This window comes from Daucus carota, chromosome 7 (genome assembly GCF_001625215.2).
Source record: "Daucus carota subsp. sativus chromosome 7, DH1 v3.0, whole genome shotgun sequence".
Taxonomy (NCBI): domain Eukaryota; kingdom Viridiplantae; phylum Streptophyta; class Magnoliopsida; order Apiales; family Apiaceae; genus Daucus; species Daucus carota.
In genome coordinates, this window is record NC_030387.2 from 37,548,822 (window position 1) to 37,574,256 (window position 25,435).

A 25,435-nucleotide genomic window follows, 5' to 3' on the forward strand; every position below is an offset into this window, starting at 1 on the left:
TTTTAGAAGATTATTTATGTTATTATATAAATTATTAATACAAAATCAAATTGATGAATTGAAAATATATAGTATAATAATTAATATTTTTTCTAAATTTATTATAACTAATCACTTAAAAATATTATAAATCAATGATATTTATATTATCATTCAATCAAACAAATGGTATGTATCCTGACAAAAAAAAAAAACAAATGGTATGTATGTATATAATTTTTCTTTCACTTTTTAAAGATTTCTTAAAAAAAGGTATTATCATTTTGAAATACCTCTTACATAAACTATATATCATTTACATAACGATTGTTTTAGAACTGTGATACTGCAAATTTGACTCTTTCTTTTTTACATTAACTGAATATTTGTGTGATTAAGTATACTTCAAACTATTAATTAGGAAGAAAATAAAACATTGTTATACAACATGGTTAGTACAAAAAACAAAACAAAGAAACAATGTAACCGATCTCAATTCAAATGTCCATGCATTGCCTAACAAACTAAATTAGCTAGTCTTCCTTCATTGTAGAATCAGCAAAGTTGCCTTCATCCTTGATCCTACACCTGAAAATTTTCAGTAGAATAATAGTCATGCATATACACAAAGAGCTTATCGCTTATTACACAAATAAATATTTTTCAATTTAAAGTTGAAAATGACTTAAAATCCTGGCATATAAGCCGAGACAAACACGCTTAAAGAACTCTAGCAAAACTTACATGCCAGTTGACAGTTGTGTTATCTTGGCTTCAGGCATTGAGCCACTGGTTAGGAAGAGGAACTTTGCCTGCTTCAATAAGCGCGATATCATGTACAAGCTTCTGGTACTGCATCTTTATTTCCTCTACACTTCTCCCACCAGTGGCATTGGCTATCTTCATCCAGCGATCCGGTGTATCCTTATCGTACATCGCTAAAGCGTTTTCAAACAATTTGTTCTGCTCAATCGTCCAGTTCGACTTAGAACAGCTCGAGGAGAGTAGGTCTAGTGACATTCTAAACTTGCTTGAATTGTCTGTCAGTGCAAAAATTGGTGTGAAGTAATGCAAGTTGCAAAACAGGTTTACATTTATAGATCACTCGACAATAACAAATTCGGAAATCATTTCAGGTTCTCTAGCATTCTACTATTAAACAAAGAAAAAGAGATTGATATGCAAAATTTTCTTTTCAGGTCTTCAAGTCTTTTCTTATATGAAAATCTATCAGCAAGTACAACTAATCTCTATAGTTTAGTGGCATGTGGGATTACTTAAATTTAAGAAATCTCGAAAGAAATGCATTCAAATGACAGTGATGATTATTTGAACAAGTTGGGTCGATGGCATAGTTTTAATTCTTATCCAAGCTACTAAAATGTCCTTGCAAATTAAAGGTTGTCGGATAATTAGTGTTCTTTTACAAGTTAAATATAGAGATCTATATGCTAGGACTCGTTTTCCTACATCAAACTCTTCAATTTCTAGCTAGCTGTAACACCTGTAGTCTTGAGATTAGGACTTGCTTTGCATATAGATATAATTAAGTACTTTATTAGCATTGTCATGCTGTAGATTTGTGTATTTGTTTTTCATTTGAAGCTAAACCAGAGGAAAATGCACATGGAGTCGTATTTATCCTATCACGTGATTGTTTGACTAATCTTATTTTTCATAAACAAGAACTTATTGTCGGGAAAATGTACATACAATTATACTTTCTTCTAAAATTAAACGCTTATTTTTTTGCCACGTAATGAATATCAAACATATCGTTAACATTTATATCCAAAAATATTATAAAAATATATTTATTTATTTATTTGAAAAATAAGCCCTGTGGACTTATTTTTCCCACGACCCATAACATACAGATTAGAACGTCAGTGGACAGCTCTTCCATTGGGATTTAACTTTTAAGGTTATAATAGCATCTCCAGCAGAGTCCTAACATGTTTCCTAAATATATAATAAAATATTTATTTTTAAGGGATTACTACATTTTATTGAATGGGAACTCCAACAACATTCCCTATTTCTATTCCCTATTATTATTATAATATTATATTCAACTTGTTTGTAAGTAGGAGAGAGAAAGAAGGGAAAGAGGGGGGAAATGAGAGAAGTGAATATTTTATTGTTTAAAATAGTATGAGGAATGGTTCCACAATCCTTAAAAATGAAGAATGAAGTGGACATCCTAACTTTTTAAGGGATAGCTACGACTTTGCTGGAGTTGTGTTTTATGTCATATTCCTTATATTAATAGTTTAGGACACCATATAGGGAAGCTGCTGGAGATGCTCTAAGCACTATAGTTAAGTGGTGAAAATAATCGTTTTTAACAAGGGAATAAGAAATTTTCTGATACATTTTGGAGGGGAGGAAAAGAAAAATGATCAATTTCGATCAATCAGAACTTTGTGTTGGTTGCAAAGTTTCTATCACTGAAGCTTCTGCTATTGCTGAAATTTTCGGGTGCATAGTTTCGAGTATCAAGCAAAGTACTCGTGGCTGCCTACAGTTTTCGGGAAAAAGAAAAAAAGAATGAATAATTTCTTTCGTGGCTAAACGTTGTGATTAGATTGTTATTAATAGATAAAAGTGTACAAATCTCGTAGTTAAGGTTTTCTATTTTATTTTAGTTTAGCTGACATAGAATCATCTTATTTTGACATAGATAACAAATTATGATGGAACTATTGAAAGAATGGAAATATTGAGAGGTTGTGAACACATAAATAACGGAAAAACCGAAAGTTTAGTACTTCTGTTTTTTCAATTTCATACTTTGACCGTTGACATACCATTGTAAATTTTAATAATTAAAAATATTATTCTTTAAAAACAATTCTAAATCAAAATACGTAATCAAAATTTTAAATAAAAATAATAATTTTTATCATCCAATCAACCCACTTAAAATATAGGTGTCAAAAATTAAAATATCAAACAAAAAAAATAGAGTAAATATATTCAAGTTGATGTATCATATCCCGGCTTCAACGGCAGTCTTGTCTTACATACCAACATGGATAATTTTATAATATAACATTACATTTCCAGAAAAAGCAACCCCATTCCCCAATTTTCCCCACCATCACACATTCATATGATAAGAAAACTAATAAACATTATTACTATTCGTTAGTAAGTTACTCATATACTTGTACTACTCTTACATATGCAGTAACAACTTTTAGAAGTAGTTGGCTGAGTAGATGTAATGACGATTATACTAGTATTAAATACATGACATTGTTTGGAATAGATTCTAAGCATTACCCTGCAACTTGTAATCTCTTGTGAAAAACTGACCTAAATTCCATAAAGGAGGCGGCTGCCACTGCTACTAATTTTGAACCAATTTCATGAGTATGAGAAACACCAAAGAAACAGAAAGAGAGGCAGAGGATAGTGACCAGGAAATTAACCCTTGCACTGTGCTATTAGTTCAAGAACACGAAGAAGGAAAACCGGAGGCCATAGATGATCTGGTGCTACACCATCATCAACAGACATTTAACCTCGAGTCTATAAAGTCAGCGGTGGTGATCAGACAGCTGCCGTCTCAGGGCCTGTCCTTCCAGCTCTGGCCAGCTGCCACCGCCTTTGTTTCCCTCCTTGATCGTCATGACCGCAGCTCCACTACCCTCTCCAGTCTGCTTAACCGCCCTCATTTGGGGCCACTTCGCATTTTGGAGCTCGGGTCTGGCACTGGCCTGGTTGGAATAGCGGCTGCTGCCATACTTGGCGCTCACGTGACTGTCACTGATCTTTCTCACGTAATACCTAATCTCAAATTCAATGCTGAAGCAAACATGAATGCAGTGGGGCTCAACGGAGGGAAAGTGGAGGTGGCTGCGCTAGGGTGGGGAGTGGAGAAGGAGATGGAAGCCATTAAAGAGAATGATGAGTATGATGTCATAATGGGGTCTGATGTAGTGTATCATGATCACCTCTACAATCCTTTGCTGCAGACTTTGAAATACTTTTTGTTGGGTGACCGAACAAAGAAGGAAATGGTGTTTGTGATGTCTCATTTGAAGCGGTGGAAGAAAGAAAGTGTATTTTTCAAGAAAGCCAAGAAGGATTTTGATGTAGAGGTTATTCACAAACATGATCCTTGTGATGGATCCAGAGTTGGTGTTCTTTTGTACACTTTTGTTGCGAAGAACAAGAAGAAGAAAGTTGAGGTTGCAGAAAGCCAATAACAACAAATCGAGCCAACTAGTTTTACACAATTTTCCAAACACTGCAAATTTGAATTGATTTTAAGAATCGTATACATCCAAGTACTGTCTTTTACCTGGCATACCCATTCTCCATATATAGTAAATTAAAATCCTTCTATAAAGGGCAAAGATGCTAGGTATTTTCTATTTACACCATCCAAATAAAAGATGCAATGATGTATACAACACCATCCTAAACTGTTTAAACTTCATAGTTTCAAAGAAATGATATTAGACTTGACAAATATATTAAATTAATGTAGAGATCTACAAACCTCATGGAGTTTCCATCCTTGTCTGCTTTGTGGTACCAAGCTATACTAAATCTTCAAAAGAAAAAAAGAGAGTGAATTATTGAGGAAGCAAAAGGAATGTGCAACTACCTTCAAGTTTCAATGCTATGTAATTTGTTTGCATCTCTATAACAATTCTGCAATTAAAATTTCATATACTTAACAACACCAAAAGAAACAGAAAAAACCAAAGAAAATCCATTCCTGTGGATGGAGAGTACATATTGTGAAATAAAGAGAAGTTGACATTATTTCAACATCTTATAAAACTGGATAGAACATATATGAGGTCAATTCATGAAGCTAATCATTTAGTTGAAAGTCCAAGCAATGAAAAACCTGAATATCCACCATCACTACCTCCGCAGTGGCGTGCCTTTGCTGATCACCTTCATGTTCTGTGAATCTCTAAAACAAACAAAGTGCACAATTGTCTGGCCATTGGGATAAACTGCAAAGACGCTAGTGCCTATCTTCTTGTTGCAGAGAGAACACATACTTTCTCCGGTGATCTTCACAACCGTTTTCCTATGTTTATACAGTTCATCTTTGACCTGTTTCATGATTTCTAGCTCTTCAGAGTGCAGACTTTGTAATCCAAGGTAGGGGAAAATGAAAAGAATTCAAAGCTCAATGCTGCCAAGAATAACAACTAACTATATGACCTCTTAAATTTACAAAATATCCATCTTACCGGTTTCAAGTTCACACCTAATTTGACGTTAAAAATTAAAATATGGATAGATTCACCTGGAGGTTTTCCTTCTCTCTTAAATTCTTTATCACCAAAAGGTTTCGGTATGCTTCACTAGATTTTTTCACAAGGGGTCCGAGAAATGGAAGCAGGTTCTGAAAAATAAATTAAAAATATTAGAAATCTGTACCTCATACAAACTGCAATTTTGTTTCTGTGGGAGCAGCTGCTTAATAGTATCTATTAAATTTGTTATAAATTTTAGTTTTATGTTCCATTTATGCACTGGAAAATCAGAATGATTTCACAGGCCAGAACATCCTTCCAACAAAGGTTACAATTAGCTCTTTATGACTGAAAGGAGTGTCTATATATATCAGAGTTGTGTCCTGTGAAAAACCTTGAAATATCTAGCATGTCCTTACACGTCATAAATTTTGTACGCGACCACCTGAGAAAAAATCACTAGACATAAACAGTTTATCTAGACAACAGTACATTTGGATTCTTGACAATGATGTACTGTTACACATTAGAAAAGTAAACAGATATTGCAGGACGGGAAAATGATACAATAAGATCGTTGTGCTTGATATCTTTTACTATATATGTTTGATCTGTCTTAGGTAAGACTATGGAATTTCGAGGATTTGCTCAAAATTATACTTTAGGATGGATTGCCAAAAGAAAACAAAGTAAACACTGAGGAGAATAATATCATTTGGACAAAAATACATGTTGCGATTCTTGACATTAATGTTCTATACAAGTACATTTGCTATTTGTGGAAGCCCCCAAACAAGAATGCAAAAAATTGGAAAAATTACTTTATCATCTTGAAACATGTGGTAGATTATACAACACTTTGCGATACAAACTGCAAATAGTTCAGAAAATATAGTACCTGCAGTTTGGTTTCTTTCGGTAGGAGTTTTAGGGCATGCGCTCCATGGATGCGATCCCACCTCTGACCTAAAAGATCAAGGACCTCATCAATCATAATATTAGAACCTTCTTCCTCAACCATATCATCTGTATCGCCGTCGCTTTTCCCATTATCTGTGCTACCTGGGCTGATATTGGTGTCTGCTGCACCCTCTATCTCTGCAATTTTCTTGGATAGTCGACCTCCTTTTGTCTTGATTAAATTCCAGGAACTAACCTTTGGAATGCTGGTGTTTACTGATGATATCAGATTATTTATTTGCTTTTCGAATTTTTTTGTTGTCCTTCGAGGATTGAGGTAGATTTGCAGTAGAGTAAGGTATATATTGCTGCTATATGTTCTCGAAGAATGTTGATGCAGTCCAGACTCGTATACCCTATCACAATAGGACAGTGCCAGTTGTGGAACATGAAGCTACAAGCAAGAGAAATTACTGTTAAATAATAGTCAAAAAACCATTGTAATAAGCGAATAGATCGAGCTTTCCATGCATTAAATATGAATACAATCCTTCAGAGACCTATTTTATCTGAAGTTGGTGGATGATCCTTAAGCCCACCGACACCCGATTTTCAGATCTGGAGGGAACTAAAAAGAAGCCATTCGGAGAATCAATATCTTTCACTATTTAATCCTAGCGTAACATATTGAGAAAATTAATTCTTAAACAATTTTCTTAAAACTGAAAGAAAACAACTAACCAATTTAAAGTATTAGCTACATAGTCAATGGCCAGTCTTGTTGTAAAGAATATTCCGAATAAATTGCTTCAGCACTCTTTTTTTCAGGAAGGGTGGAGATGCAAAACTCGTCATTAGGAAGAAAAATTCAAAAAATCTAAGAATTTTAGCAAAAAAATATCCTGATTATGACTATTGAACACTTGACCTAATCAAAGAATGTCCCAAAAACAGCTGAAGACCTTAATCTCATTGTCAGAACAATATGATATTCTACTTGACAAAATTCAGGAGGGGGGAGGGGATACTGTTCACATGTTTCCATAGAAACCATAGTAAAATGGATTAAATATTCATCAGGATTTAAGGCAGGGATCATGAGGATGATAGATAAAGGTATGCTTCATGCAGAAAACTATGAAGAACTAATTAAGATAAAGCTCAAATGGAAACCACCAAAAAGATTTTTTATTTTTTATTTTTTGAAGGAAAGACAGTGACTTAATGTACTTGTTATCATGAAGATTGCAAGTCTGCAACACAGTAGCACAGCAAGCGGCAGACATTTTTACAAGTAATGCCTGGAACCTAAGTTCTTTGCATCTCAACCGTTCATTGCATGTTCCCGCCAGTATATACTATATTCCTTACCTTAGGAGAAAGAAAGGACAACAAGTTGACAAATTTAAAAATGGACCATAAAAAGTACCTTATGAACATATATCGACAACGCAAGCTCATGTTGGTTCATCTTTCCAAGCAAAATTGCTCGCTCTTCATACAAAGCATTCTGTGGAAGTTGCTTAAGCAAAACTTCCGATTTAGATCCTGAGATACTTTCCAAAGCAGACAACAGTTTTTTCCTTGTAGGAGAATAATCTTTCTCGTCCCACTTCTCTTCAGAACTAAGCTTGGCTTGCCAATCAAGCACTTCAGAAAAATAAATTTGGACCTGCCAAAAAAAAAGACCAGTACATAATTATGATATTAAAGACAGCTCTACAACACAGAGAAGATAAATAGCTGAACATGCAGATGCAGGTGATAAATTATTTAAGGCCACAGATGTAGTAAAAATATCAATACATATACTATTACCATTTCATTTTGAAGATTAGCAGAGATTCCATTTTCATTAAGTGCAAGCATTTGTTCAAGATAGGTAGCCTGTAGTTTTGGAGCGTGTTGCTTTAAATAAGAATTAACCAAATCTGCAGGGATATTTGCAGATAGAAAGAGCTCAATAGTCTGTGTTGGACAGCTTTCAAGAACAGGAATCGAGAACTCCAGGGCAAGCATAGGGTCAATCTCGCATAAAGGCTGCAAAAAATTTCACATCAGATGCATGCTTTAAGGGTAACCAGTTGTTGATTACACATGTCCAAGAAACAGACACACTGATCCAATGTTTTGGTTGGAAGAAGGACAAGAGAATAAGAAGTGAAGATAAATGATGAAAGTTAAGTATATAAATTCCTGTCATATTCCATGACATTCTGCCATTAGTATGTTAATTACAATTCATAAGTATGGACCGTAGAAGCTAAATATTCACGATACATCTCTTTTGGAGTGTTCTATAAAGTATATATAAGCCCATTCCTAGTGCCGTGTTAAGTTTGAATGATGAACTAGAGCTTCATTATCCATCCTAATCATTTTCTTCACAAATTTCATTATAGAAAATTTGCACTCCTCATATTTTCTGCTCTTCCCTGCTACTTCCGTTTTTTTCCTTATACTGTATTATTTTCACAGATCTTCATTTTATCCTCCCCAACCAAACGAAACATAATGTTGTGTTTGGTTGGCATGAATGACAATGGTGGAGGGAATGGAATAAGATTTGAACTATATTTTAGTTAAATGTTCACAATCTTCATATCTTCCACCATTCTTTTCAAAAGGAATGCTACATTCTCCCTCACACACATTTTCTTCCCTAGTCTTATCGCACAAAAAAATTTCTCCCACTTTTTAATTCACAATCTTCCCTCCTAACTCTATTGTTTCCTTTTAAATTCATTCATTCTCTTCTCTCCAACCAAACACAACATATGTGTCCTACAGGTGAGGAATGCAGAAATAGTACATTACCAGCCAGATTTTTTTTTTTTTAACGTGTGCAATAAATTTCATGTTGTATGCCAACATAATTTTGTTTCACAGAGAGGAGGGGGGGGGGGGGGGGGGGGGGGGGGGGGGAATCAGTGATGCCAAGTATTTTAAAAATTAAACAGCAGCCAACGGATGCAATCTAAAACATATAGAACCAAACTTACTTTCAGATAGTCAATTATCATCTCCGGCTTGAAATTTTGATGAATCTCGGCATTATGTGTCCCAAATTTTGACCCTTCTACTAGTTCCAGAAGAAGTTGGAGAGCCTCACGATGCATGCTATTGCATTTATAAAGTTCTATCATGCACAAGTGTTGGTTCCTCTTCAAAAAAAAATCCTCACATATTTCAACATCACAATAATTAAGACCTTTCATCAGCTCAATAGCAGCTGAAGATTGTTCGGTTAAAAGCAGAGCTTGGACAAGGGCGGTATCCAATATTGCTGCCATATCCCTTGCAGCTGAATTTTTAGGGTTGTCAAGTCGGCCCTAAAAAGCCATAGAGATCATAATCAAACATTCAAAAGAAAATTGTAAGAGTAAGACAAATAAAAAAATTATTAAAATTCAAATTGCAGAGTATCAATGGCAAAAGGCCAAAACCATTGGCTTTTTTAATCATACTAATTAATATCAGAAATGGAAATAATTCCTATTGAGGAAGTTCTCATATAAGATGGTCAAAATTGTGTGCCATAGAAACTTCACAGTAAATGTAAGAAACTACAAGTATTTATGAATGGGATCAAACAAGATTTAGTGCATCAATAAAGTGGTCTAGATAAATCAGTGCACTGACTGATGGTATCTTCAGATCAAGAGGTCGTCGAACATGTTGACTTTGAGGAACAATAAATCAAATTCCATTCGTTGATGGTGGCTATAGATAAGGTCAGCGCTAAGAATATATATCATTGAGAAGGAAGTGGCTTAATAATATGTGTCTCATTTCGACAGACTTTGATGGTTTGACCATCTCAGTTGATATTCTGAGGCAGCAGTAACACTTTGGAACTTATAGCTCTCGCCTTCCACTATGTGACATTACTTGGGTAATGCTGAGGTCACAATAAAAAATTGTAAGCCTAGATCTCAGATTTAGAAACATAGGAAAACAGATGGCACTACATCTTAGTGATGCTGACATCAGTTTGCAAGCTAAGTGACGGCTCATTTTCTAAGAATTATAAAAATTAAAATAGGATTATCTATTAGAAACCGAAGGTACAGCTAAATAGGATCCTCAAAGAGAGTAAGATAGAAGTTTCCTGTATAAAAATGAGAAAAAAGAGAAAGAAATATATCCATTACACTTGAACAAGAACCCGTTTATGTTAAAGGCAGCATAACACTATTTAACTTGTTGCTCTTGCTTCTTGCTATGCGACATTCCTCACGTGATGCTGAGGTCACAGTAACAAGAGTTGTAAGCTGAATCTCAACATTTATTTTTAAGACCATGTAAAAAATATGGCAGTATATCTTAAGTAATGTGACATCAATTAGCAGGCTGAAATAAGTAACGGCTCATATTCTCAGAATCATGAAAAATGCAAAGGATTCCCTTAATGAAGAAAGGGAAAAAAAACAGCTGATAAGGCAAAAAGTTGATACAGCTAATATAATATATACACATATATATATAATAATTTTTCATACCCTGATTGTTATATTAGGTCTACTCGTTTGATCTCCCACAGCATATGAAACTACCTCTTCAGTCACCTCTGCAGTTGCCTTTTCAATGATATTAAATCTCTTTTTCTGCAAGAACTTAATGAGAGACATTAAAGTATTGTGGCTCATTTTCTTGGACTCAAGACCTAATCTCTCATCAGTCTCCATTGATGGGGAAAATGGAGTTCCAAAGTCGTCTGACATATCGGACGAAGCTCTTGATAAAGCATCCCCCGCGAAGTCCAAGAACTTGTCTGCTTCAGCCACCGTAGATGATTTGGGAAGCGTAAGAGATGGATATAAAAAGAGGACATGGGTGATATCAACTTGAGATTGGAAAAAATGATCCATCGCCTCCTCATAGCTCCCACTCTCAAAAAGAGAGTGTGCATATCTGCACAAATGGCAAAATATACATAAAATCTGGTATTACATACCGAGTATACAGTATATATGTGCACATACATGTGGGTGTGCATAAATTAACTGATATTTTCTCTGGATGACATTACTCAATGCCAAAGGTCTTCACAAGAAAAACCACTCCATTTCTAGTAGTAGAGTAAGGTCTATGAACATTTTCCCCTCCATTGGCCCTGTTCTACAAGCAGGATTACTAGGTATGTTTAGTTTCCTTTAACATAACAAAACTAAAAAGTTATATATAGCAATAAAAATAACAAAATTCTTCAAGAAACTTCTAAAAACAAATACAGGCTATTCGGTTTGTGCTATTTCTTGTGTCTCGATCATAATAACAGAATCATACAATTTACTAATAAATAAGATTCATAAAAGCAAAATGTCAACTGCATATAAAGCATCAGTCTCAATAACAGACATGAGGACACTAGAACAATTATTAAACAACGAATTAATGTTTTAAAAGATTTATTTGACAAAAGAGGGAGCGAAAAATTGTGATACAGAAGAAATGAATCTAGGGACCTACTTTCTCAGATATTGTTAGAATAAGTTTAAAAAGGAGAAGCAAAAGGGAAGGACGCTACTATATACTACCTGGCTGAAACGCCTATATACTCCATATAGTTTCAGATTGACCATACTTAACTACTTACCATATGATAAATAAAATTAAAAGCACATGACCAAGATTAAATAGAACTCTAGAAGTAATTGGTAAATGCCAGCACTTCAAAACAAATCTGTGGACAAGGCATGAAGAAATCACAAAACAATAAATACCATTACAATCTTTAAATTTGGTAATGTGTATGCAGCCATGCAGGCCTTCACAGTCTTTAAAATTAGATGTCTAACATCAGGCACCATAATACACATATAACACCTGAAATTACAAATCTCGATAAATTTATAAGTGTAGGACCTTCCTTTGAAAAGCCCCTAAATATCAATTCTTTTCACATATGTATCAACAAATAGATACTTAGATTGTTTCTAGTGTGTACATATTTTTGCAATGTACTATTGTATAAGGCTTGAAAAGTTGGAGCACTTGATACCCCTTTGCCAGGTAGGAGTTTGAGATTGTATGAGGCAAGAGGAAGGTAAGATAGGTTGGAGCTTCTCTTGTTTTGCCATCCTGGTATATATGAATGTAAATGATATACCAGACTAATAACAGATACATTAAATTTTGTAACATGGTTTCATCTATATATTTTCGAGATTTTTTGGTGACAAATATATAGAGAAGTAGCTTTTATACATATTTGAAGCGACTGGCAACGTGGTCGGTATTTCTTTATTATGTCCTATTCATTTTCATTGTATTTTGTTGCAGGCTTTCAAGTATTCTTTCATATATACAATGCTTCTTTTGAGAAATTCTTTTAGCTTGGAATATGTCAGCATAAATAAATTAAATAGAAAACTTTTGTAGCTTGTAGATGTTACAGCACCATCTTGACATATAATAAGTTGGTAAAAAACATAAACAAGTGATCCACCTTATATGAATTGACTGTTCTTTTGCTGTTCGAAGGTTCAAATCCTCTGGAGGAAGCATCTTGCACAATGCCAAGGCTTCTTCAAAGTCACCAGATGCTGTTACCTGTACAATCTGCAAAAACCAGTAATATGCCAATTTGGTAGTTTACTCTGCACCAGGGTTGCACTATATGGTATATCAATCAAAGCTTTACTTACAAAATGAACAGCTGAAGTAGTATTACAATGTATTAAAGTAACTGCAAAAAATCAGCCCACCATCCAAACCACAGCTACAATCAAGCTGTCATAATTGATGTAATTTTGAATGTAGCTGTAAGTTAGGAACAGTTTGATTGTGTGATCAAACCAACTCTTCAGTTGTAATTGTCTTCTGTGATTATGCATATACTTGGTTATATAATGTACAAACAATACACAAGTCAGAATCAATCAGCCTAGGTCTAAGATCCTTATCTCTTTACTTATATTCATCTTTATCCACATCTACTCTCTCTTATATTAATATGGAGATAAGAATTGATGGGGAGTACTACAAACACGGTAGTAAAAAACAATCGAAGTAATATGACACCCAAATCTACTTCCAACACCAGTTAATCCCAACTATTAGGTGTTGTTATCTTGGGAACAGCTTGAAGGTCTGTAAGCATATACTTGTTTATGTATTAAATTGATAGAATGACTCCCCCTACCCCCACACAAAGAGTAATAAACATAAGAGGGAGATGGAATCCACGAAACAAATACTCCCTCCGTCTATAGTGATGTTTGACTTTTTTGACATGCATATTAAGATGTAATACTTGACACAAAATTTTAATTTTTACAACAAGTTAAAGTTTAGATTCTAAACTTTTATTTGATATAAATTTTGTAAAATATAATGATATTTTAGATGCGATTTTCTTAAAATCTTAAAAAGTCAAAAGCGGTTAATATGCGATAGAGGGAGTATATAACACTTCAAGATATGTAAGTTACCTTGGTAGAAAGACCTATATCCCACAAACAAGAATGTGTATGATCAATAAGCATAGCCTATTCCTCTCCACTTGGTAATAAGGGGTCAGCGGTTCAAGCCTCGGTGTAGGCATGTGAAATTATATTTCCGTGATTCACCATACCAGGAAAGGAAAAAAAAAAATTACGCAGATACTATTGCAAGTAACAGTTGTCAAAAGTTGCCAGGACAGTGTTAAAGATTATAATCTTTAACACTGTCCTGGCAACCAATATCATTCAATTTTCAGTGATCATATAGACAAACAATTCAGAAAGGAGGTGGATATCGGTTGCATCTGCCAATTCTAAGAAACTAGTCTGGCACATGTAAGTACAATGGAAATTAAAATATCAAAAGTGAAATATCAAGCTACAAACTTGCCTGAGCACCAAGAGGGACAAGAAAAAGTCCATGCACCGAGTTGTCTTGTGCAACAATAACTGTATTATTGCTACGGACAAGACAACGGACATTGCGGAGTACGACTGTTTGTATTAATGGATAAGGAAATCGTAGAGACCTTATCTGCACATCTCCAAAGTAATGCATAGATGCTGTTCAACATAACAAAACTGATCAACTTACTTTGCTTGCTAAAAGCATAAGAATACCTCGACATGTCTTGGCAATAAAGCTATCGCATATGGCTTTCGAATGACAACTGCTGCTGGTGCCTCAGACCAGCAGATCCTTCCTTCTTGAACAAGCTTCCCATTTTGGTCTACAATCACTCCAACCTTATCCTACAACAAGAAAGAGATTAAGAAGAAGAAGAAGAAGAAATCCTCACAAAATATCAGATTATCCTTCTATATGGCACACACTCGTCCACAAAAGGATAGAAGTGTGTATTTTGTGCGTAAGATTTCTATGACACTAAAAATATGATATACCAAATATCAATTAGGCTATCAATACCTTTCCTAATAGGAGTTCCCCAGATGGTAGAGACACTACTAGAGGTAAAGCATTCCTCCCCGAAGAAAACACTTCAGACAATGTCCCACTTGTGACATTCAATATCATGTACACTTTTCTAGTGAGACCTAAGCATATATTCTCACCACACCAAGACATTGATTTAACCGTGTCCGGAACACTTAACTCTTTAATCTCCACAAAACCTCTTCCACCTGCACAAGTACATAATATAACTCAAATAGAAAAAAACACATAACAATTCATACTTATTAGTTCATCAACAATAACACTCCCTGATTTAACTAACATTCATCATCAATAACAATAACTGAAATAAATTTTTAGCTATGTCATTGCGCATAAAAAGTGTTTTTCAGATCAAATCAATTGGTAATTACACTATCCAATTTCATCAAACTAAAAGCAATAAACAATAAATTCAAAAAACTATCTTATCTCAGGAATTGAAAAGAACATACATAAAATGATTCAGATATAAAAAAAAAAAAAACAAGTAAACAACACGTGAAAGATTCGTACTTACTAATTCACGGATATTAACACTCACTGCTTCAACTAATTTTATCAATTTTACCGCGCATAAACAAATCGTTCATTATCTCAACTCGATCAATACAAACAAACAGGTAACAACACTTTCTAATTTCATCAAACTAATAACAAGCAGTAAATTGATCAAACTACCGTCATGTCGATATATCGAAAGCCTCTTTTGCCTCGCAAAGCACAAAAGCCCTCTCCTCTCCTCCCACGAGTACGCATTCGCACCTTTAGCCTTACCAATCACCGCAACAATCTCCAAATTAGGTAACCGATGCACCGCAATCGCTTCCGAGAGCGAAATCAACAGCTCTCTCGCCGCCACCACCTCCATCGCCACCATAGGCTTCTTCGAAAAGCCTTTAATAGTCCGTTGAAGCACATACGCCTCTTTTCTCAGCTCTAGGGTTCCGTAAACGACGTCGTGCGTCGTCGAAGCAGTGGATTCAGGCGAGTAAATGCGAAGACAGCCGTCCGATGAGCTGATGAGCAAATCGTGACCGTACGATTCGACGGCGTTGATTTTGTACGGCGAGGTGGCGATTAATTGCGAAATGTCGAATGCAGTGTGCACCATTTTCGAGATTAATTGAGAATTTTGTATTTATTTTTGTGATTTTTGTTAGTGTTTGTGGAGAGGATGAGTTTAATTAAGTCGGTGAAAAGAGAAGTAACGGTTAGAGAGTGACGCAAGCTAGCGTGTCGTTCATCCCGCGCTTTTTTAATTCAGCGGATCTCTGTTTGACGAGTTTTGGGCTTTTTGGTTGTTTCTTGGTGGCGTTGCTAATAGGGATGGCAATCGGGTCGGGTCGGGTCGGGTTGAGTTTCATGAAATTCGTATCCAATCCGTTATATTTTGGATCGGATCGGGTTCGGGTTTGGATATTAAAATGTAAAATCCAAATCCAATCTGTCGGGTTTTTTCGGGTTTCAGATCGGATTCGGGTTTCAACCGGATATCTTAAAAAAAATTAAAAATTATAAACTTGTCTGAACTATGATAATTAAATATTTTTTTTCAAAATTAAGATTATTGGATTGGATTCTATTGGTTTAAATTAGAATAATATAAACTTAAACCATATTAATTTTCATTATTACCGATATACAATATATTATTAATGAAGTATTTGTCTTAAATAGAAACCCTTATTCCTTTAACCTAATCTATTGATATTGAGAGTATTATATTACATTCATCCAAATAATTAAATATAAATATGTTATATATATAGACACACACACACATTCATATTAAATTATTTATAATATATATATATATATATATATATATATATATAATATTCGGGGTTTTTTCGGGTTTCGGGTTCGGATCGGGTTCGGATAGGATTTCGGGTTTCGGATCGATAGAGGTCATATCCATATCCAAATCCAAAAAATTTCGGGTACAAAAATCAAATCCATATCCAAATCCAAATCCAAAAATTCGGGTTCGGTATATCCAAAAATTCGGGTATCCGTCGGATTGGATTATTTTGCCATCCCTAGTTGCTAATTAGACATCTAGACTGTATAGTAATTTAACAAATTTGTTCTTATTCATTAATTATGTTTGAAAAATATGCAACATAAATTTATTTTTTGTATTTAATTTTTTAATAATAGTTTGTATTGTTAAAATAACTTTGTATTGTTGTTTAAAACTAAATAATTTGTTCTACGTCATTTTCGTTAGATACAAAGCTAATACTGAAAATTAAGAATTTGATTACAATAATATTATAAATTAAATTATATATAAATTTGATAACTATTAAACTAATTTTAAAAAAGCATTGACAAGAATAACTTAAATACACGAAAATTTGATTTTTGTGGATTATTGATAGATTTTCATGTAATATTAAGAATCATCAAATTCCAACAAGAATTGAATTTACTACGAATTTCCAAGATAACTGATTTTTTGAATAAAATTCTAAGAATTTCAATAATAAAGATGACGAGCGAAAAGGCATAAACATTTTAATCTTGACAACTCACAAAAACATATAATGAAATGAATGAATAGAATCTATGAATATTAAGCAAGAGTTTATAAATTACCAAGTAATATTAAAGTGTAAAGATAAATCTGAATGTAATGATGATTAAATTAGTTTTTTTTCTATAAAAAGAAATCAATTCATTAATCAAAAACCATACGGCATCTACAAATATAATCGAAATTGGACAGACGCTGAATTATATCACTATTAAATCCTTTCTTCTTGGATAGTCAACTAAGCGATTTGAAGATGATTCGAATACATGTACTCGTTTTCACCTGATTGGCTTCACCTGACTGTTCTGAACAATCAACCATAAATGCGATTTCATAATAACCTTCAAACCTGAATCAAACCCATGAAAATCATGTCGATCTATAACCTCGGTCATGGAGAACATTAAAACACACCAAAACAAAACCAACTCTCACAAGAAGGAGAGACTAACAAAACCCAAATAAATTGGAAACTTATTAAAAGGAAAACAAGATTTCAAACAAAAAAATAAAAAAAGAAAAGAAATCGGGGCTTTCCACCGGTGAAAACCGATGGAAGACCCCTCAAAAATTTTTAATGGAGGCTAGGGTTTGAGAGGGGAGAGAGCTGCAGAGACAAATTGTGTGTTACTAAACAGTTTTTATGATTAAGGAGTCATTTGATAACACCTGGATGAAAATAAAGGAACTGAACGAGAGGTGTACGATGGTTCAGATCATTTGTTTATGTTTAGTGGTTGCTGGACGAGACAAGAATACCTGGACGATGCATAAAATTTAACTGGACGACTGTAGCTTAAAAAGTTGGCTGAACCACGCCGAAACGAAATGTACTACTTAAATACCTTTTCTTAAGGGCCTAGTCTTCGTGCAAATAATTTTGGTATTTTCTTTTGGGTTATTGGTTTATAATATGTCTTTATAGATTTATATTGAAACTAATCTAATTACATTATTATAACATCTTTATTATTTAATTGTACAAATATATCTAATCCTTTAAATTATTTTATATATTTATATATAATTATTTTATAAATTTGAAATACCGAAGATTTTGACATTTAAGAATACTTATTTATAAATATATTTTAATAAGCCAAATTATCGAAAATATTTAATATTTGTATTTTGAAATTAAATATTTAAAAAATATATTACATTACTGAAAAATATTAAATTTTAAAATAAATAAAATTCACCAGACATAAGTATATGGGTGATAGAAAAAATAGTTTATTTCATTATATGATTTAAGTTTCAGTTTTCCATCAATATTATAATAAAAGTTAAATTTATAATATAAATTTTAAAAATTAAAATGAATAAAATTTTTACCAATCATATTATATTTTAAAATTATTTGAAAAATATATAATACATAATAGTACCAATTATTTAATAAAACAATATATTTAATATTAATTCATGTTATAAGTTATTCATCTAGATAAATTAGAAAAAGAGAAGACAAACAACATCATTCATTCACATTCAGATTAACTAATCGTTCAGAAACTCGACTCATCCAGATATAATTGTTCAGATTTAACAAATAACCCCTAAATTAGTTTTGAATTCATTAAAATCTTTCATCGAATTCATCGTTTTTGCAAATATTCACAAACGGGATCGAACCAACAATACCAAAAATAGAGGCATGTCCATCTTTTGGGCCAGAAAGCTGCCAAGCATGAGTGAACTGTATATATTTGGGCCTATGAGTCACTACTAATTACAGTGCAACAGAATTCCATTTATTTGGGCCAACGACGAAATATATGAATTTAAGCCATCCTCTCTATCCAGCAAAAATGAATTATCACATCTTACAAATTCTTCCCCACTTGGTTAATAACCTGCTGCAATGAAATGACGAGTATATATTTATTATTCTGAAAAAGATAATTAAGAAACACCCTTGTAACTAACAAGGGTGATATCTTTGTTGGCTAATTTAAAAGTTCATATTTAATTAAGTTTATACTAGTTATAAAAATTCCTCTGCCTTCAAAAAAAAATTAAAAATTCCTCTATCAAAAAAGCAAACAGAAAACAAAACTGTGATTCTGGTAAACCTTGGCTAAGAAGTTTCTATCAAGTGGTTGCATCAATGACTCTTTAATGTTAATAATTTATCCATAAAATAGATATATGTATGTCAAAGTCCCATTTTTTTTTGATAAAATCACAAACAAATAACTGATTTTAACTATGTGTTTTATTTACATACAAAAAACCCATTACTATGAGTATAATCAATCAAATATCAAAAGCCAAAAAAAATGAAAAAAAATTCGGACATCTAGAATTTTCCTATAAAATATATAATGAATAAATTATAATAAAAAAGATTCAACCGATGCAATGTGGCAGTCTCAGCTCAAGCATCTAAGCGCCATATAGAAAAGTAAAAATAAAATAAAAATGAAAACCAAAAAACAAAAGAGTAGTAATAAAGCATAATAAAGAAAGAAGAGAAATGCAGAGAGAGAGAGAGATTAGAGATTGCTTTGGACATAGGCTAGGCACCCATAGAGGAGACAATAAGAGGTTTCATTTGTTTTTCTTCGATGTCCAAAATTGCATTGACCAGATCTCGCACACCACTTTTCATAGGGTTTGTTTGTTCTTAGCTTATTAAGGACTTGTCTTGCTTCTTAGTTCTTCTATACTCCCCTTCTTTTTCTCTCTGGTCCTCCTCAATACCCTTACTTTTACTTCCTTTTTGCTCATTCTCCAAGTATATTATCCATTGCTATCACACTTATAAGCATAAATAATTATATAACCTGGGTAAAGTATATAGATCCCACCAACACCAACATCACTAGACCAATCCCAGTCTCTCTCTCGTCTCTCTCCTCTCCTAGAGAGAAAGAAATCTAGAGATTCATTCCAGTTGTGTTTCGTTACTTTTGAGGAATGTGTTTTTTAGGAGTTCAATACTGTTCGTGACTTGCTGTAAATAATGCTACTCCATTCGATAGTGCATGCATGCAAAGGTGTAAACTCCCAAACTGGGCACGTCAATTAGTGGTAATCATTAATCTTTAATTTTATTGGGTACTGTATAATAAGGCAGGTAGATACGATACTCAGCCATGATTTGCAATATTTGCATGCAATCTTGGTCTTGATGGGTCCCACAGAATCCAGCGAGCCACACAATACCATCATTGTCATGCATGGCTCTTTTTACACGTCTGTGACTCTGTCGTAAACCTTTTACTGTTCATAACCCATGTTTGTGTATTCACACTGTTAGGCAAATGTAAAAATATAGATGCATCAAAAAATGTTTGCACTTCATAGAAAAAAATGTTTAAACATCTATATTGGTATTATTAATATAAAACTTTGATCGTCAGTTTATAACCGTTTGATAATCAAATTGATTAATTTTCTATATTTATAATACCAAATACTCAGGATTCAAATACTGTTAACAATATATTAATATAAATTATTAGTTTAAGTATATACATAGTATTATTAATCATCAAAAATCATCTTTGCATCGCACATTTGTAGGCTACTAACTAATTATTTACATTTATAAACTTCTTGGTGATATTTATAAAGTAATGTCCCGTAATATTAATTTGTTCGATTTTCACAATTACTTATGTGCATGTAATAATATTTTTATAAGTTGTATAAATAATTAAAATTAATTTTTAAATTTTAATGCAACAACAAAACAGAAAATGATATATATATATATATATATATATATATATATATATATATATATATATATATATATAATATACTCGAGTGTAAATAAATTTTAGTATATATATTTTATGTGAGTATTTATTAAACTAATAGATTCAACTCAACATTATTAGGAAATATCGCCTGATCGACACATTTTAGTTTCAGACTTTATTCAAAATTATTCCTGGAGTTCCCCAACTCGCCACATTTACAAAATTAATATTGCACAGAGGGTTGTAATACATTTTTACACACATAATTTTCATGGCAAACACGGTTTGGTTTTCTATAAACTTACTCGTAGTACAGATGTTGTAGTATTACTCTATTACTATAACATAGTACCCTGCTTGATTTGAAATTCAATTTTCTAGCATGGTCGTGGTTAGTAAACAAATGAAACATTTCACTGTCAAATGTCAAGATCCAAGAGCTTGGAACTTAAAAAACAAAGGATTAACAGAGTTAAATAAGATTATTAATCAAATCAAAACTACGTTTTGTATCTTCCTTTGGCAGTTTAGCTACTCTGACAAGTGAGATGAAACCAAGTATTACCGACTCCAGTTAGGCGCATGCCAAACACGGCCAGAGAGTGTAAAGTAAAATACAGCGCGTAAGTGTACCCCAAGGATAGTGCGCGTAGAACATATCCACAGTAACTTCAGAACAGGCATGTGTAGCAGGGAGTCTCGGGGTGATAGAATTAAGGGTTTTTTTCTCATTTGATTATAATTTATTTTTTTCCCCAAAATACGATTGTATCATATATACAATAATTTCAATTATAAGTATTATAATTTAAAAATTACTGTTTTCGGAGTTACAAACTCATATATAATGTTGACTGTATTTTTAGTATAAATTTGAAAAATATTGTTAATTTTAAAAAATTTCTAAAATTAACGGGCATGTTTTGTTGGTCTTCAAATAAGGATGAATTTCACATTCATATAGTATTTTTAATATTAAATACTAAATAAATTTTATTTTTAGGAAAAGTCACTTATTTATAAGAATAATACTTATATTTTTTAAAAATCTGTAATCTTCTTACAAATTAAGATAAAGCAAAGGGATGATAACTTGGTTCGTTCCTTGGCAGCATATACTACAGTCTACAGAGCAGCTGTGCTACCAGAGGAGAGCATCTTTTGGAAAGCGGTGGTCGTCCCGTTTGTCGAACACTAATACCCACACCAATCTCAAGACGATCTGATTCTCTCTTTCTTTTCTTTACTCTCTCTCAATCTCTCTCTCCCACACAAAACACACACATGCATTGGAGTAGTACAAAACAGTAGTAAGACTCTTTCTTACTTGATGTTTGAATCTTTTGATCGAATCGATCAATATTCCAAAGATGTTTGTTCAGCCTTGGGTCATGATCATATGTATTATATTTGTACGTAGGCCCACTCTTAATCACTTGCCTGCACCACTTTTGTTTTCTTCATTCTTGCAAGTCTTTTCTTATTTTGCTGCAGGGCCCTTTTCACATATATCAGACCCTCTCAAATAGAATATTTACTGGTCTTCGTTTTTTATTCAATTATATGTACCTAAACTTACGTTAACAACTTACTTGTGTAAAAGATGAGCTTGCTGGTTTTACATCCCAACTCATTATCTACCGGGTTTTTTTATAATCATTCCCAAAAACATAAAATGTTGAATTATAATTGTTTTCCTTGTTCGAAATTGTACATACACATGTATACATGCATATATATATAGATAGTAACTCATCCTCGATTATTTTGAATTTTAAAGTATACATATTTTTCGACTAGTACTTTGTCATTTTGGATTTCTAGAAAAAGAAAACCCTCAGAAAAAATTATTCACAAATTTCTTTCCCAAACCCTAGTCGATAATATTTAATTATTTGCAGTTATATTAATAATAATAATGAGATTCTTCTACATACATTAATTACCCGCTTAAATCAGTTTTTTATTTATCATGTCATTTCAAAAAATATTTCAGAAAATTTGAGATACATACATATTTTGAATTCACATACGGGTTTATACATGTGTAACATTAACATTTCTTATTTTGCTTCGTTCCTACGTTGGTATATCTGAGTCAAAGATGTATCTAGTTAACCTCGCTTTGATGATTGCAGAGTATCTCCCATCTGGAAGATACCTTTATCTCTTTAACCTTTTCTCCCAAGTAATTATATTTCCGTATCACAATATACCATCTCCCCACAAGTACCACAGCCCGTAATTTTCTTCTCTCTCTCGTTCGTCAAAACACACCAAGACGTTTCTTTCATGATTTATTTATTCGAGATTCTGATTCGTATTCGAAAGTAAAAATGATGATGAGGAGAGAGAGAGGGGGAGGGAAAACACATGCACGTATACTGTAGTTGCGCAAGGGCGTAAGCATAAGGAGACTGTAGAAATGATAGATAGATAGACAAGGGATTGATTGTTTGGTTCACGTGATTTTCTGAGTACGGAGGCTGAATCAATAATCTGGTAGGCTTCAACTTGGCGTTGTGAGATTTGGAGATGGTGATGATGATGGGGCTAGGGAATATGTAGAGACATGGATAGATACATGTATATGAGGAAACTGTGTACTTTTGTTGTGCAGAAAGTGGGAGATGGATGGATTTGACAATGGATGACCTATCTATATTTATGAACAACTAACGGGGTACAACTGCGAGGGATGGTCTCTTGGTCATGGTTCTGTTTAAGGAGACTACTTCTCAATTATTATGGTTTTTGTATGGTCAAATATTCGATCTCGTATAGTTCTATTTTGTTATTCTACAGTACTATTTACCTCTCCGATCCGTGATGAAATCAGCCTCAAGCTATAATATAAGTCACGGATTGGTCTGTGGTGATTTTAAGCCGGTTAAGAAATATTAAACAGATGTATCAAAGCAGCAAGTAAGCTCTATTTGAATGATCTTCTGCAAAATCAAATTTTTATCGAGCCAATTCTAATATTTATACCATATATAACTCAATTCAACTTGAGCTCAAAGCTACGCAATGAATTCAAAAACTGATGAATCAATGGATAGGATTCAAATGGATTTAACTACTCCCTTCCTTTTATAATACTTGTCCTTAACTTTTGACTAATTAAATTTTATCATTTTAATTGAAATTTATATGTATTACATAATTAGGGAAAAAATAGCATTGAAAAGTATATGTAATTTATTGGAAAAATATATCTTTTTATTATATAAAAAATATATATTCTTGATAATTAGAAAATATAGATTAATTTGATTTTTAAAACTCAAAAGTAATATATGATGCGGAGGGTGGGGAGTAATTTACATAGCCAGTCATCGTCAATCTCACCACTAATAAAAAATAGTTCCATTACGTGCAGGAAGTCAGGAACCCTTATTAAGCAAGTTCACATTATTTAACTGCTGCGCCTGGTCTAACATTTTCCGATCCCATATTCTTAATTAAGGGCCACATTATTTTGTTATTATACGTAAACACTAGGTAACACAACACGCATCTCTAGAACCGGCCAATATGCGTTAAAAAAACATGTTTATTAGTCGAAGAGGAGGATGAGATGAGAATAGAGAATGGAGTTGTTGATTGGGAGGAGGGAGTGACAGAACAGGGTGAGGGGCAGAGATTATAATGATAGATTCAGATATGGACAGATTCGCATTTATAATAGTTAAATAATAGAATTTATCTTGAAAGTAATAAAAAAATGAGTGGAAGCTGTTTTTAAAAATTTAATTTATATAAATAATATGCCGATTTATTAATAATTATGATTCATCAGCATATTTCTAATAAATTCTGAAACGGGGCCAATCCAATTATTCATACTTACGATTTCTTATTTAAAAAATCGATGACTAATAACAGTTCATCACCTACTATTCTCTATTTCGCAACTCGTCGAACTAGAGATATTTGATTCATATATAACACGGGAATCAGAATCACAAATTCATTTGTTAGAGTTTAGGTTAACTATTTTATGATATAAAATATAAACTTCATCCGTATTTCATATCCTTCATTCTCATAATTCTTCGTGCTCATTACAATATCCTCCATTCTTATATTCCTCGTGCTCATTCCAATATATACACCATTCAAACTAGAGGTGGCAATATGGATGCAAAACCATTAAACCAATCCAAACCAAACCAAAATTATGAATTTGGATCCATTTGAAATCACATTTATAAAAATGGATTTGGTTTGGTTTTTAGTCTCACATTTCTCACAAAATATGGTTCTAACCATATTTGGTCTCACTTTTAAGATTTTTTATAACTCTCCACACACACTATTAGGTTCCTTTTCTTTTCTTTCTTTCTTTTTGCAATTTATCACACATGCACATCCCATGATTCGAACTCATGACCTTACTTGGAGAAGCCAAGAGCTTAAACCACTCCATCAACTCACACATGCTTTTGTTATATTTAGTATTCATTATATTGTGATTTGAGTGTATTAACTTTTGGTCATTATATAAAACTTATTTTTACTTACTAAACTAGTTACCCATAATTCAAACTAAAACCATAACCACATTTATTAATATATGGTTTGGAAATGGTTTTGGTTCATCTATCTAAACCAAATCCATTTTATAAGAACCAAAATCAAACCAAAACCACATTTTGCCA

The 25,435-nt window shown here is 32.9% G+C and overlaps 2 protein-coding genes across 6 annotated transcripts; one reads left to right on the top strand and one right to left on the bottom strand.

The window, feature by feature from the left end:
- Nucleotides 1-899: 899 nt before the first annotated feature.
- Nucleotides 900-15,790, bottom strand: LOC108196210 (vacuolar sorting protein 39). 5 transcript variants are annotated; one of them, XM_017363392.2, is made up of 14 exons: nucleotides 15,195-15,789; nucleotides 14,487-14,701; nucleotides 14,180-14,311; nucleotides 13,950-14,093; nucleotides 12,562-12,674; nucleotides 10,613-11,024; nucleotides 9,113-9,442; nucleotides 7,929-8,150; nucleotides 7,540-7,782; nucleotides 6,109-6,564; nucleotides 5,261-5,359; nucleotides 4,871-5,064; nucleotides 4,493-4,543; nucleotides 900-1,019 (listed from the first exon to the last, which is right to left on the bottom strand). In XM_017363392.2, the coding sequence occupies exons 1-14, from the start codon at nucleotides 15,625-15,627 to the stop codon at nucleotides 1,001-1,003; spliced, it is 3,063 nt and encodes a 1,020-aa protein (XP_017218881.1). In that variant the 5' UTR covers nucleotides 15,628-15,789; the 3' UTR covers nucleotides 900-1,000. The 5 variants fall into 5 exon arrangements, with proteins under 5 accessions (XP_017218881.1, XP_017218880.1, XP_063937756.1 ...); XM_017363391.2 differs by lacking the exon at nucleotides 900-1,019 and having other exon boundaries at nucleotides 3,126-4,543; XM_064081686.1 differs by lacking the exon at nucleotides 900-1,019 and having other exon boundaries at nucleotides 3,126-4,543; nucleotides 4,850-5,064.
- LOC108196212 (uncharacterized) lies at nucleotides 3,354-4,339 on the top strand. The gene has a single exon (XM_017363395.2). The coding sequence runs from the start codon at nucleotides 3,354-3,356 to the stop codon at nucleotides 4,194-4,196; it is 843 nt and encodes a 280-aa protein (XP_017218884.1). The 3' UTR covers nucleotides 4,197-4,339.
- Nucleotides 15,791-25,435: the final 9,645 nt, after the last annotated feature.